The 14,739-nt window shown below is 29.1% G+C and overlaps 2 protein-coding genes across 2 annotated transcripts; both read left to right on the top strand.

The window, feature by feature from the left end:
• The first annotated feature begins 4,599 nt into the window (after positions 1-4,599).
• Positions 4,600-7,233, top strand: LOC114164693 (exopolygalacturonase-like). Its single transcript, XM_028049439.1, has 5 exons — positions 4,600-4,927; positions 5,484-5,807; positions 5,918-6,207; positions 6,306-6,525; positions 6,612-7,233. Exons 1-5 carry the CDS (start codon positions 4,721-4,723, stop codon positions 6,834-6,836), a joined length of 1,266 nt encoding a protein of 421 aa, XP_027905240.1. The 5' UTR covers positions 4,600-4,720; the 3' UTR covers positions 6,837-7,233.
• A 3,325-nt stretch (positions 7,234-10,558) lies between these two features.
• Positions 10,559-12,509, top strand: LOC114164830 (exopolygalacturonase-like). Its single transcript, XM_028049603.1, has 5 exons — positions 10,559-10,880; positions 10,950-11,273; positions 11,374-11,663; positions 11,762-11,981; positions 12,060-12,509. Exons 1-5 carry the CDS (start codon positions 10,674-10,676, stop codon positions 12,276-12,278), a joined length of 1,260 nt encoding a protein of 419 aa, XP_027905404.1. The 5' UTR covers positions 10,559-10,673; the 3' UTR covers positions 12,279-12,509.
• The last annotated feature ends 2,230 nt before the right edge of the window (positions 12,510-14,739 follow it).

The following is a 14,739-nucleotide window of genomic DNA, read 5'->3' as shown; positions in this document are numbered from 1 at the left end:
GCCTTATCTCTAGTCGATGTGGAACTTCAAACAGTACGAGTGGTATTACGTTGACACCTATAATTTTGAAATAGTTTGCAGAAGTGCAGGCAAAGTCATGCAAAGTGATTTGTGAAAAGTGAAACTGTGAGAGAATATCCTTCATTTATGGCATCTATGTATATAATGTTAGAAGCTTGAAGCATGAAGCCTTAGCCTGCCACATGTTGATCTAATCAAGTTTTTTTTGGATAGAGTCCACCCTATACTGCACTTCTATTTTCACCCTGTGTGTGATTCTATTCCATACCATAAAATATCACCTTATCCTCACACCTTGCGGGACCCAAATTCTGCTTCTTTTTCATAAAGAATCGAATAATTTACAGTGATCAAATCATCATGATGATCACAATATGACTCTGAAATTAGACCTGATCAAGATCCTGTACCAGTCATCAACTACTTACTCATTCCAAGCAATGAACCAAAACAGATCAACATCATTCTTTCTCCATATCTCATCTTTATCTTACAAAAATCAAAGCATAAGGATTTATTAAGCATTAGCAGAACGAGATCACACTTATAGGCAACGTGGGTGAGATTGAGAACGAAAACTATTCTTGTTTATTGACCAAATGAAGTAACAAACCAAAACTAATATGGAAAAAATTGTTGGAAGTCTCGTATCGACTAAAAATAAAACCAATTCATAATATATAAGTGAGTGCAATTCTATTTTATCGGCCGATTTCGTAAAGTTGAAGCCTATTTTATCGACCGATTTCGTAAAGTTGAAGCTTAAAGCACAAACAGAAACATTCACAGATGCGTGTTCTTCACAATATTTGCACTTGTTGCGGACCTACATCACATCCCACCACAATGATGATTTGACTACACAGAAATCTACAGGTAAAAAACATAGAATCGGAATCAATTTCGAGGTAAATACTCTCTTTTTTAATGTTTGTGCTCATCGACTCTTACACCTAATAACATATTATAACATTTTGACTTCATTTAGAAGGTGCTGTTTCTTCTCCATAAAATGGGACGATCATAACACTTTTTTTTATAGTTTTTTTTATTTTAGCTTTTTTCCCTCTAAATAGTAATTCTGATATCAGGTTAAGAGATAAACTTCAAATGTAATTCAATTTTACAAAATCGACATGTAAGGTAAGTTTTGCATTCATTTATATACTTTCATTTATATACTTTAAACTTTAAGTTCATCTTATCTCCGATTAATATGGAATATCCAATAAGGTAAACTCTTATACTAGCCAAAGAGAATAACGTGATGTAAACGTGTACTACTGTGGCACCATCTTTGATGCTATAACAATCCACTGATCCAGAAGATTCGATCCCTATCGAAGGAAAATTACATGATTACGTTTCAATGGACCTATATATATATATATACCCTTCAAGTTTTATAATCCAAAAATATAGAGCACTTAGTTCTTATTTCTTCTTCATTTCCTTGAGAAATGGCACCACAAGCTGATTTTGCAAAGATTGGGTATGAGATAGAAAAGTTCTTTGGTGGGTTAAAGAGTTTCGGCAATGGCAATAACCCTCCAGCCACTCAGAATCTCTGCCGATACAAATTTTATCCATCTTATGGAGCCACCAAGGTCGTTCACTTGCATGTCGAAGATGTCAAATGCAACGAAGCTGCTTCAAGATTCGCACCAGAAAAGCTGCAGATGAAAGGTTTGGTGGGGCAGTGATTATCAATATTACAGTTCTACTCACACATATTTAGCAGTTTTCTTTTTTTCTTTTCTATCGTTTGAAAGTTCCAGATCGATCAGAGATAATCTCATCTTACAAATCAATTTTGTAGGATCGAGTTAGACTTAAAATTTACTTCTTAACATATATATTATACACTTTAGAATTCTGCATGCTCTTGAATCATTTGGCATACGTTTTCTGGTACTGTAAGATATACACTTATGTATGCCTCAGCTCGAAGATAAATATGAATGTCTTCTGCAGCTTCAAGAGTTATTAGACTCTTCCTATGGCCTAAGTTTTTCTTCATGTATATTCCTGTAGTTTTGTTCTTCAAATCTTTTGTATTACCTCTTACAATAATGTGTGCAAGAAGGGAAAATCAATCATATTAAAACAGGATAAATAGTATTAGCTTTTTTCCCTTTTTAATACAATAAAAAAAAATACTAACTTTTGTTTAATCCTTTTTCACTTTTGCTATGTAAATTTAAAATTTATAGTAATTTCCTTAAAATTAATAGCATATTAAAAAAAAATCTTTAACAAACAAAAGGTGATGATTATTAAAAATAAAATAGATATTCAATTATGCTAACTATTAAAATTTAAATAAAATTAATAATCTTTTGTGTTATATAAAAAACTAGTTATATCTATCCTTGTATTATTTTAACCACTAAAATAAGGTTAGCAATAGGTTGTTATAATTGTTAATAGTATATAGACATTCTAATAAGTTTGCATATAGACATGGATTTTGAAAAAAAAAAAAAAACTGAAGAAATTCTCATTGATTAAATAGTAAATTTTATTATTTACAGTTGAAATTGAAATTGTTTTATAGTCATATATCATTATTTCTTGTTTTAAAATACACAATAATTTCACATTCTTTAGGACTCAAAACTCAAGATTTTTTGATACAGAATTAAAATACCACAAGAATATAATAAAAGGAAGCATGTTGGGAAAAATAAATTGAAAAAACTTAAAAGGAGACATTAGTGGAGTTGTTTGGTCGAAGAAAATACTCTGTAATTTTGTTATTGCAAAAAGGTGTCAAGTATTTATTTATTTAAAAACATTTTAGAAAATAGTAAATACACGTATTTATTGTCTTTTATTTATAATTTATAATTTTATTATTTTCTATATAATTCGAAACATAGAAAGGAAACTGAAAAAAAAAATCATATTAAACTTTTTTTCGTAGGATTCCCTTTCTTCCAAATTCCTAAACTTAATAATTAAAATGATAAAAATTACTATTTTATATGATATATATTTGTATAATGAAATAGTTTTTAACGTATAAATTATATTATAAAATAAATATATTTAGAATTAGGATAAATATTTTACACTGTAATTTTTAAACTACAAATAATTCTTAAAATTTTAATTTAAAAATGAAAATGTAAACGATAAATTGAAATGGAATAACAGATGGAGCGAAATTCCTAAAATATTCTCGTCAAAAATAGTTCCTGGAATTATTCTTGTCAACGAATAACTTAAAAAACACTCTCAATTAATATTTTTATTCATAATTTTTATATACGAAAGATTCCCATTCATCCTTTTGCTTTTGTTCGCCTTAAATATATTTTAATTATTTCTCCAATACACTTAAAATATACATGCACGCATATCTGTTTTTTTTTATGATAATAAATAATTATTATTTTTATTACTGTAATTATCAAATTAAATATAATTTCTTTTGTAAGTAAATTTTTTATTTTATACCTAATTTTTAATTAAAATAATAATTAAATTTTAAAAAAATGAGAAATTAAAAAACAGTTAAATTTAAATAAATGGTCACAATAAATATAGACATGAGAAAGATGATTTTCATTTATATATAGGTGTAGATATAGAAGAGTTAGTTTTAATTTCTTGTTCCTATAAAAAAAGTCTTTGATTTTTATCTTGTAAAATTTGCAATTATTATTCTTATTAGCTTTATTAAATATGAAAAAATTGTTTTAAAATTTGTAATTTTATTTTATTTTCGTCTGTCAAAATTTTCAATAAAATTTTATCCCTAAAATTAATTTGCAAATAAATAAAAAAAAACGTTTATTTTTGTGAAACTTAACATTATGTCATGCCGATAAAACAAAAAACTGACTATGTCAATAAGGATTAGCATCCTTCCCTTAAAATTAATTTTGTATAGTACATAAATAAATTCGCAATATGAAAATAAAAAATAGTTATTTATATTTTAGAAAAATTAAAATAAAAAATATTAAAACAAACAAAATAGTTATTTATAGTTCTAGAGGGAAAATAATTACTTACTTTTTTATTTATTTTTTTTACAACCAAGTGAAAAATTCTGATTGAAGATATATATTGAAGGAAAAATTATTAAAAACCTTAAGGTTGGAATTGAAATTGGATTGGGATTGAAATCACATATCATATCACATCGCCATGTTGATGAGGAATATATAGTTGAAAAGTAAAAGGAAGGAGAAATTCCACAATGAAAAGTGAACTGAATCTTATATTCTTTTATCGTTATCATCTATTCTCACTGTTTTTTACATTAGAAAAACAGAATGAACCAAATATTTACACAACAGTAACTTCTGCAAATGAACAAAAAGTCTATTTTTTCTTTTCGTTTTCTTTATTATTTTATTTTAGTATCGGAAAGTGATTGTTAGAGAAAATATACTGCTTTGCATGGGTAATAATCAGATCCAGAATTTAGGAGGTTAACTAAATTTAACCACACAAAACCTAACATTCTCCGCTAACAAATACAAACCATTTGTTTCAACCAAAACCTTCGTATATGAAGAAACTCAGCGAAACAAAAAGGGATCATTTTTATCATTTTGTTCACAACATTTTTCTCCTAGCTATAGCCTCCCTCCCCGGAGGCCTTTATCATAAAAAGAACAAAAAAAAAACAAAAAAATAAATTGAAAAACTCAGAATTATATTTAGAGAGAACTTAGGCACAATAATGGCAATGACAGAGAGACTAGGTGTTCTTATTATGTACTTTGCACTGGTTTCTCATGTGGGTGCTGTGAGAAAAGTAATGCCAGTTGCAGTTCCTGATATCTTCAAGAACAAAAACGTAGCTCATGATAAACTTCTTCCGGGGGAAAGGATATATAATGTGAGAAGCTTTGGGGCCATACCTGATGGAAAGTCTGACTGCACTGAGGTATATATCTTTTGTTCAATGAAGCCCAGACAATGAAGCCCAGACACGCCTTGTGAATGACGTGTTTCGTGTCTGACACGTACGAGACATCGATACTCGTACAACACTCGTATTATACGTATCAGTCAAGTGTCTAATTTGAAAAATATCTTTTTATTTTTAACATAATTTTGATAGGATTTCAACCCAATATTAATAACCACAAATTCAATGATTTTCTAAAAATATTTATAAATTTGTAAATTTATTACATAAGTTTTTATTATGATTATAAAAATAGGAAAAAAATATTATATGATCACTACTTTTCACTTTTTTAAATTTTAGATTAATAATTTAAATTCATTTTTGTATTAGTTGACAATTTGTTAATTAAAAATTTAAATTTAAATTTATTTTTGTATTAATTGACAATTTGTTAATTAAAAATTAAAAATTAATATGTATATACATATCTATCCTATATTTTTCAATTTAATCGTATTTGTGTCCGTGTCCGTATCTTAGCTTCATAATACATTTTGATTACATCACATGATGTTGATTACATGTACAGGCTTTCATGAATGCATGGCGAGCAACTTGCGACTCCACAGAGCAAGCGAGGCTTCTGGTTCCAGAAGGAAGATTTTTGCTATCTTCCATGTTTTTCGCAGGTCCATGTTCTACTCCAGAGCCCGTAACAATCCAAGTTGTAGGCACTATTGTGGCTCCAACAGATCTCAGTGAATACGTGGATAGCGAATGGCTTCTGTTTGAGGACATGGACGGCATAAAACTCCTCGGTGGTGGTACCTTTGATGGTGTCGGTATGGAATCATGGCTAACGGCTTCTAACTGTGTAGACATACCCTTCGGAACCTGCATCAGAAACCCTGCTGTAAGACAATATCTCCTACATTCTAAACCCTAAATCAAACTTTTTTTTTTAAATGCTATTTCTTATATATAATATTAGTTGAAATTCACTTTTTATATCTGGAAATGCAGAGTATATATTTCCACAGAATTAAGAATGGAATTATACAGAATATTAAATCCATAAACCCCAAAGGGTTTCACATATTTGTGACTAATTGTGCTAACATCAGACTCCGACGACTTAAGCTCACTGCACCAAATGAAAGCCCCAACACCGATGGAATTCATATCAGCCACTCCATCGGTGTTAGAGTAGCCAAAAACACCATTGAAACCGGAGATGATTGTATTTCCATAATACACGGATCCCACCAAGTTTCCGTCTACAATGTCAATTGTGGTCCTGGACATGGTATAAGGTAAGTTGTAACATTTCATGTAGACGGTGGTTTTAAGATTTAAATTTGTAGTTAAAGTTTTGTTTTTGTTTCTGGGTCTTGAATGTGCATGACAACAGTATTGGTAGTCTTGGAAAGTACGAGGAAGAGCTAGAAGTGAAAGGAATTCGTGTGAGGAACGTGTCGATGGTTGGCACACAAAACGGGTTGAGAATCAAGACATGGCCAGATCTGTTTCCTGGGCATGCATCAGATATCATCTTCAGCGACATCACCATGCAAAACGTTAGAAACCCTATCGTCATTGACCAAGAATATCAATGCTCTTCAAACTGCGAGGTTAATTTATCTGTTTATATTATTCTCTCTTTTTAATCCACCAAAATGTGTGTTTTGTTTATGAAGATCGATTTATTTGCATGCAGGCTTCACTCGTACAGATAAAAAATGTTATTTTTTCAAATATAAAGGGAACCACTGCTACGCCAATTGCAGTGGATTTAAGGTGCAGCAACAAGTTCCCTTGTGAAACTATTCAACTTGAGAACATAGACCTGTCGCTGTCGCTTAAATCGAAACCTAGCGGTTCTAGATGTGCCAACATTAAACCAATTTACAAGGGTATGCAAAACCCACAAGGTTGTCTATAACTGCATGCATTTTGCAGCTCTCACAATAAAGAGGGAAGAAAAAGTAATGTTTTTTACAGTTATTAGACCAAATTGGAGAACATTTGCCACATGTGAAGCAGTGGGGAAAAGGGAAAAGCTTTTCAAGGATGATTTTGAATGGCAGTTAAGTTTTCTCTGTATATAGAAAAGCCAGAAATTGTATATTAAGTGTCAGAAGGTGAACGCTTCATGATATCATGTTTACTGCTTTTAACAATTGTAATTATGAAGTAATTTTGTACTTCAACTAGCTCGTGCTGTAAAATATGAAGCTATAGAAAATAATTTCATCAAACTTCATTGGAACCTATTCCTTTCTTTCAAACAAGTTGTTATATCATAGAGTTAATTAAGATTTTATGCCTACTGTTCTGTGTTTTCTTTCTTGGTGTTAAACCTTTTCTGGGGCCAATGTGTGTGAAGACAATTAAATAAAATTTATTGTTTATGCCTTTGGATTTATTTGTTACAAGTTCACCTTCAAGAATCTTAAATTAGAATTCAATAATGTTAGTTACTTGATGTCTTAAATCTTAATTAATGTATGGTTGAACTTCGTAAATCTTATAAATATTTTGTACATTGTATATTTGGTCAACAAATCCTTTTAATTATAAATGCCAAGAAAAACAAACAACAACTTCAAGATAAGACGCTGAAGAACTTGAAACTCTCAGTAATCAAACAATCAATCACTTAATTTAACCATAATATATATATAATGATGATGATATTCAAGCACAAATTTACAAATTAATTGTATCACTGTCTTACCCTTCTACGCATTCACTCTCTCAAATAAATATTTGTTGTTGTCATTATTCAAAAATTATTTTCATTATACTTTATTTTTTATTACAATGAAAATATATATTTTGTATCATTGTTTCAATTTTTCTCAATTTACATTCAATTTACATAAATAATTATTTGAGTGGGAAAAAATAAATTTAAAGCCAAAATTATACTCTAACTTCTCATTGTAAAGTTATGTTTATAAATAGAACTTATTCACACTCGTTATTTTTCTTTAAATATTTATCTATTTTTGTAAATTTTAAATAGAATTACACTACTTTTATAAATTTGTCATCATCCACAAGTTTGTGACCGTTGATTTCGTGGTATTCATGCACCTGATGCAACTAGCCCAAACATGGATGGAATTACTATTATTCAATGTTTTCCATTAGAATTTCATCCGAGTAATTCACATGATAATCGTTTACGATAACAAAAGCGTGTAATTGATGTAAAACATTATTTTTTATCAAATAACATGTCTAAAAATAAGAAAGAATAACACCTAAATATGATAAATTAACTTCTAAATAATAGTGTCAGTCAAAATACAATATTATTAAAATCAATTAAATTGAATCTAAAACAACTCAAAAAAATTTAAAATGTAAAATGCATAAAATCATTTTTTTTTAATTTAGTTTTTGTATCATATAAAATGTGTGTTGCTTAAGTGGATGATAACTATAAGATTAAATTCAGCTTAAGCAACTTTAACTTAATGCTATCTATTTTAATAAACAAAAGTATTTAAGCTAGTGAATACAATTTATTTAATATTAGACATTAATAAAGTTATTTTATATGACTTTAATTTTATATTAATTAATTTTAATTGCTTTTAATAAATAAAAATGTTTGTACTATTATCAACACACTAACTAAATAAATATTAAAAATAATTAAACATAGATATTAAAAATAAATAAAGGGGTTAGATATATTTTTTTCAAAAATTAATAGTAAAAATTGTTGAAAAAATATTAATAGTTTTATTTTTAGTATTTATATTTATTTAAAATAGTGTTGATAGATATTAATTTTATTATTTATTTAAATTTACATTGATAAGCAAATAATAATATAATATATTTTTATATTAATTTAAGTTAGCATACATTTTGCTCGTATAAATGTGTGTATCTCCGTAGAACAAATAAAAACTATAGATTATTTTTTTTAAAAAAAAACTCACATTTAAAGACGGAAAATTAAAAAAAAAATTCTTTCTATTTTTATGGCTAAAATTCTCTATACTCATCTTTTTCATGTTCAGCTCTTTCATCAATTTTCACTACTTTCATCCACTGGAACTTTTTTTCTGAATTTATGTTTTATTTTTGTTGAAAAAGAAGATATTGTACGACAGTGTTTTAAGAACTTCAATTTATTTAAATTAAATTAATATAAAAAATAAATTGCATTTAAAATTAGCTTAGTCAAAGTTAAATTAAATATATTTTGAAATAAAAAATCAAGTATCGTCCACTTAAGTTATATTCAATTATTTTAGTTAAAAATTAATAATGAAGTAGTATTACGTAATCAACATTTTTTATTTAGAATCGGTGTTCAAAGATCGATATCAAAAATTAGTGTTACTATTTTAAAATTTGGTATATGTGCGTTGCAAATTTAACATTATTAAATAATGGAAAATATTAACCGGTATCCTAAAAACATGGGTTAAAGAATAATAAATTTGGATTGATTTTGTCATTTTTATATTAAAAGGTAAAATAATTAATTATATTAATTAAAATGATATAAACATATGTAACTGATTTTATAAAAATAAAAATATCTTTTAAAATTTTTAGACCATAAAAATGAGTATTTTGAAAACTTAATTAAATCTTAAATTAATAATTTTATTTTTGTAAACTTTTTAGATGTTTAATATTATTTTTTGTTTTTTTTTTTAATTTAACCTTTTATGTTTATTTATATTTTAATTTTAAATAATATTAAAATATAACTATTGTATTATTTAATTATTTTTTAATTTTATTGATAAACATTAAATAAAATATTATAACAATTATATACATCGATGTTAATTATATTATATTAATTGTGATAAGATTAAAATTCATTTAATATTATATAGTATCTAGCATAAATAAGGAGACAGGAGCGTGACGAAGCAAATCTAAGACGTCGACGGCGCGTGGGGATGCTGCAGTAGGTGTGACTTTCTGCATGATGCTCTATGCAATTTTGGTGAAATAAAAAGTGACGATGTATGATGGAGATTATGGTCTTGGTGCGAGAAGGATGAAGGTGAAGGAGAAAGATGGTGGAGATGGTTCTGTGTGCTCCATATATAGTGAGGATGGTGGTGAAGAAGTGTGTTCATTTCTTAATACAGGAGTGAGTGTTAGGTGGTGGCAAACTAGGGTTTATGAAAATTCACCGTTGTAGTTAGTATCCTGGTTACATCCACATTTATCCACATAATATTATTCAGTTGACCGGTGAAAAGGACTCCTGCTGATGTGGTCGTTGGAAGAGTGAAACTGTTGCTGGAAGAAAATATTTTGGAAAAACAGAGAGTTTAAGGTTGCAAAAACAGAGAGAAAATATCCCAAATGAACTATTTTTTCTGATGTTTTCTTTATTATTTTTTCTGAGTATTGGAAAGTGGTTGCTAGAGAAAATATAGGCTGCTTTGGAGGGGTAATTAATCAGAGCCAGAATTTAGGAGACAAAATTAATGAACGCAGAGAATCACGAATTTTATCTTAACAACTTAACCACAAAAGCTAACATTCTCCGCTCACATAGATGTTAAAAAATACAAACCAGTAATAACCATTTGCTTCAACCAAAATCTTCGTATATGAAGAAACTCAGCGAAACAAAAAGGGATCATTTTTATCATTTTTTTCACAAAATTTTTCTCCTAGCTAGCCTCCCTCCCCGGAGGCATTTACCTTAAACAGAAAAAAAAAATCAAAAAAAAAGAAAATTGAAAAACCCAGAATTATATGTAGAGAGAACTTAGGCACAACAATGGCGATGACAGAGAGAGTAGGTGTTCTAATTATGTACTTTGCACTGGTTTATCATGTGGGTGCTGCGCAAAAAGTAATGCCAGTTGCAGGTCCTGATATCTTCAAGAATAAAAACACAGCTCTGGATAAACTTCTTCCAGGGGAAAAGATAAACAATGTCATAAGCTTCGGGGCCAAACCTGATGGCAAGTTTGACTGCACTCAGGTACATATGTCTTTTGTTCAATCATGGTTACATTTTGATTACATCACATGATGTTGATCACATGTGCAGGCTTTCATGGATGCATGGCAAGCAACTTGCCACTCCAAAGTGCAAGCGAGGTTTCTGGTTCCAGAAGGAACATTTTTGGTTTCTTCCATGTTTTTCGCAGGTCCATGTTCCACTCCAGAGCCCGTAACAATCCAGGTTGTAGGCACTATTGTGGCTACAACAGATCTCAGTGAATACGAGAATAACGAATGGCTTCTGTTTGAGGACATGGACGGTATAAAACTCATTGGTGGTGGTACCTTTGACGGTGTCGGAAAGAAATCATGGAAAACGGCTTCCAACTGTAAAGAAAAACCCCACGTAGCATGTGTCAGAAACCCTTCTGTAAGACAATATCTCCTAAACATGAACCCTAAATCAAACTCTTTTCTTCAAATTCTTATATATTTTTGTTGAAATTCACTTTCTGGAAATGTATGTGCAGAGTATATATTTCCACAGAATTAAGAATGGAATTATACAGAACATTAAATCCACAAACCCCAAAGGGTTTCACATATTTGTGACTAATTGTGCTAACATCAGACTCCGACGACTTAAACTCACTGCACCAGATGAAAGCCCCAACACCGATGGAATTCATATCAGCCACTCCATCGGTGTTAAAGTAGCCAGAAATACCATTGAAACTGGAGATGATTGTATTTCCATGATACACGGATCCCACCAAGTTTCCATCAACGATGTCAATTGTGGTCCTGGACATGGTATAAGGTAAGTTGTAACATTTCATGTAGATGGTGGTTTTAAGATTTAAATTTGCAGTTAAAGTTTTGTTTTTGTTTCTTGGTCTTGAATGTGCATGACAACAGTATAGGTAGTCTGGGAAAGTACGAGGAAGAGTTAGAAGTGAAAGAAATTCGTGTGAAGAACGTGTCGATGGTTGGTACACAGAATGGGTTGAGAATCAAGACATGGCCCGATCTGTATCCTGGTCATGCATCAGATATCAGCTTCAGCGACATCACCATGCAAAACGTTAAGAACCCTATCGTCATTGACCAAGAATATCAATGCTCTTCACAATGCAAGGTTAATTTATCTGTTTCTTTTTAATCCAGAAAAAAAAAAAAGTGTTTTATTTATGAAGATCGATTTATTTGCATGCAGGCTTCGCTTGTAAAGATCAAAGATGTTGTTTTTTCAAATATAAAGGGAACCACTACAACGCCAATTGCAGTGGATTTAAGGTGCAGCAACAAGTTCCCTTGTGAAAGTATTAAACTTGAGAACATAGACTTGTCGCTTAAAACCAAACCTAGTGGATCTAGATGTGCCAACATTAAACCAATTTACAAGGGCTTGCAAAACCCACCAGGTTGTCTATAAAGCATGCATTTTTCAGCTCTCACAATAAAAAAGTAATGTTTTTGACAGTTATTAGACCAAAATGGAGAACATGTGGCACATGTAAAGGACAGGGGAAAATGTTTTGAAGGATGGTTTTGAATACCAGTTAAGTTTTAGTTTTCTCTGTATATAGAAAAGCCAGAAATTGTATATAAAGTACGATAATTAAGTACTTACGAACTCTCTTACATGTAAAAGAAATTAAAGAAACTTGATTCACTTATATATAGATGTTGTTTTATTCATGCAATCAGCGGTACAATTTATAATCTCACATATTCTTTATCTGCAAATCAGAAAAGGAATTGTTAAAGACAGTTAGTATATTCACTATTCATAACAATTAGGAATATTATGTTTTCACAAAAAAAAAAAAAATTGGCAAAGTTGACAAAGTTTCAATAAATAGAATTAAAATAAATTTTTTTTTTTAACCAAAATAAAATAATAAAGTTGTATTTTTTTTACCTAAATTGGTAGTTTATCAACTTAAAAAAAACTTTGTTAAAGTATATTTTTCTAATAATTAATACTCGTAACTAAATAAAAGATAATGATATTTTAACTCATTTTCTTTGACTCGCTTTTAATTCACCGTTTCAATCACTTTTATATCATCAAATTACACCTCTATAAAAATCAAAATAGAAAATTGAAGGGTGATTAGAATGGTGGTTAAAAGTGGGTCAACAAAAGTGGATAAAAATATCATTATTCCTAAATAAATTGACATATAAAATCACCTTTATGCAAACCGTAAAGTCCACTTTTGTTTTAAAATCTTTTGGACCTGGTTTAGTTAAAGGGTCCAAGGCCAGCCCACATGTTTTTATGGTGGTGTTGTAGTGTATATAATTAGAGAAGGATTCAAACAAGGTTGCATCCTGAAACTCTAAAGAATCGGTCAAATTACATATAGCAAAACTGATTAGTGGTGAGAGTAGTAAGAGGTCTTAGTCTTTGGCAGGATAATGACCCTAGATGATCATGGACTAACCTTGTGTGTGGTAGGGTGATACCCATTAACAATGACTCTGCAGAGTAGTAGAGGTCACCACAAGCGCAAGCATCTAGTGAATTTGATATCATTATATGTATTTGGATACTTGAGTTAAAGGGGTCTTTTGTTACTATCACATGCTTTGGGTGCTTACTGATTTGCTTGTTTATAGTTTGTTTAATAAATGGCTTGCTTAATAATATGTTAAAAATAAAAATTTTCTTCTAGCTTACCATTTTTCTTTGTCTTGTGTTTTGTTTGGTTTTTCTTTTTACGATAATCACCAAATTTTGGTGTGAGTAGATGTAAAAGTTTCTAGTGATCATGTAAATGATGGAGATGGAACTATTTAGTCTGGATTTTATTTTATTTTTGTAGCTCTTCAAGAGCATCTTTTGAAGACTGTTTTATTTTAATTTCCCTGCTATGTGAGCATTTCTTTTGGACAACTCTTCCTCTTCTTGAATTCTATTCATGATATTATATTATGTCTTTGGATTTTCCTTCTAGATTACTAAGAATAATTATAATGGTTGATTTTTATATACTTTTGATTAATATTTTATTTTATATTATAATTACACGACATTTTATTTATTAAAATTATTCATACAATCTAACATAACAGATAAGATCGTCAAAATATAGTCAAATATACATGTCACCAACATTAATAATTATCGTAAACAAATTTACATGGTACATATAAAAATTATTAAAAAGTTAGAAATAACAAAAAGTTAGAAATAACAAAAAGTTATTTAACTTTATTGAAAATCATCACTCAACTTTTTACTAAATGCGTGCATTTAACGGGTATAACAACAGTGTAAGAAACGAAAATTTAACATTTTAAAATTCAAAAAGCAAACAAATGTTTTCATAAAACTAAAATTTGATATTTTTTACACAGCCTAAAAAATAAAATAAATTCAAATTTATTTCATAAAATGTGTGTTTTATTTGGGAGAAAACCAGCTGAGCTGAAAGATTTCAGTAAGCAGTTTTGACTACTTGGGCCCACCTGCTTCTGAATAGGGTCCACCATTTTCAATCATTCTGATCGCGCTACAGACATCACATACCATATCAATCAACAAAAATTCATCCTAGATAAAGTCAAATACAAATACAATAAAAAAAAACTAAATGATTCAAATTTCATATATGCATTATTTTTAATTGTTTTAGACTTTAATTTTTAATTCCTGCTTGCAAGGCTATTATTACTAAAAATAATTTTGTAATCAGATTCCGTAAAAAGTAGTTTATAAAGAATAAACAAAAATTTTAAGATTTTTAATATATATGTTATTGATAAAGACTAATTTCATTTCCCCCATACTTGACTACAAATTAATCGTTATATTTAAATATTAAAAATCTTATATGATGGTTTTTCGTTGTGACTAATGAGTGAGGTTGGAATGAGGACATGAT

Source organism: Vigna unguiculata, chromosome 9, assembly GCF_004118075.2.
Source record: "Vigna unguiculata cultivar IT97K-499-35 chromosome 9, ASM411807v1, whole genome shotgun sequence".
NCBI classification, from domain to species: Eukaryota; Viridiplantae; Streptophyta; class Magnoliopsida; order Fabales; family Fabaceae; genus Vigna; species Vigna unguiculata.
This window is presented reverse-complemented; position numbering and strand designations above follow the sequence as displayed.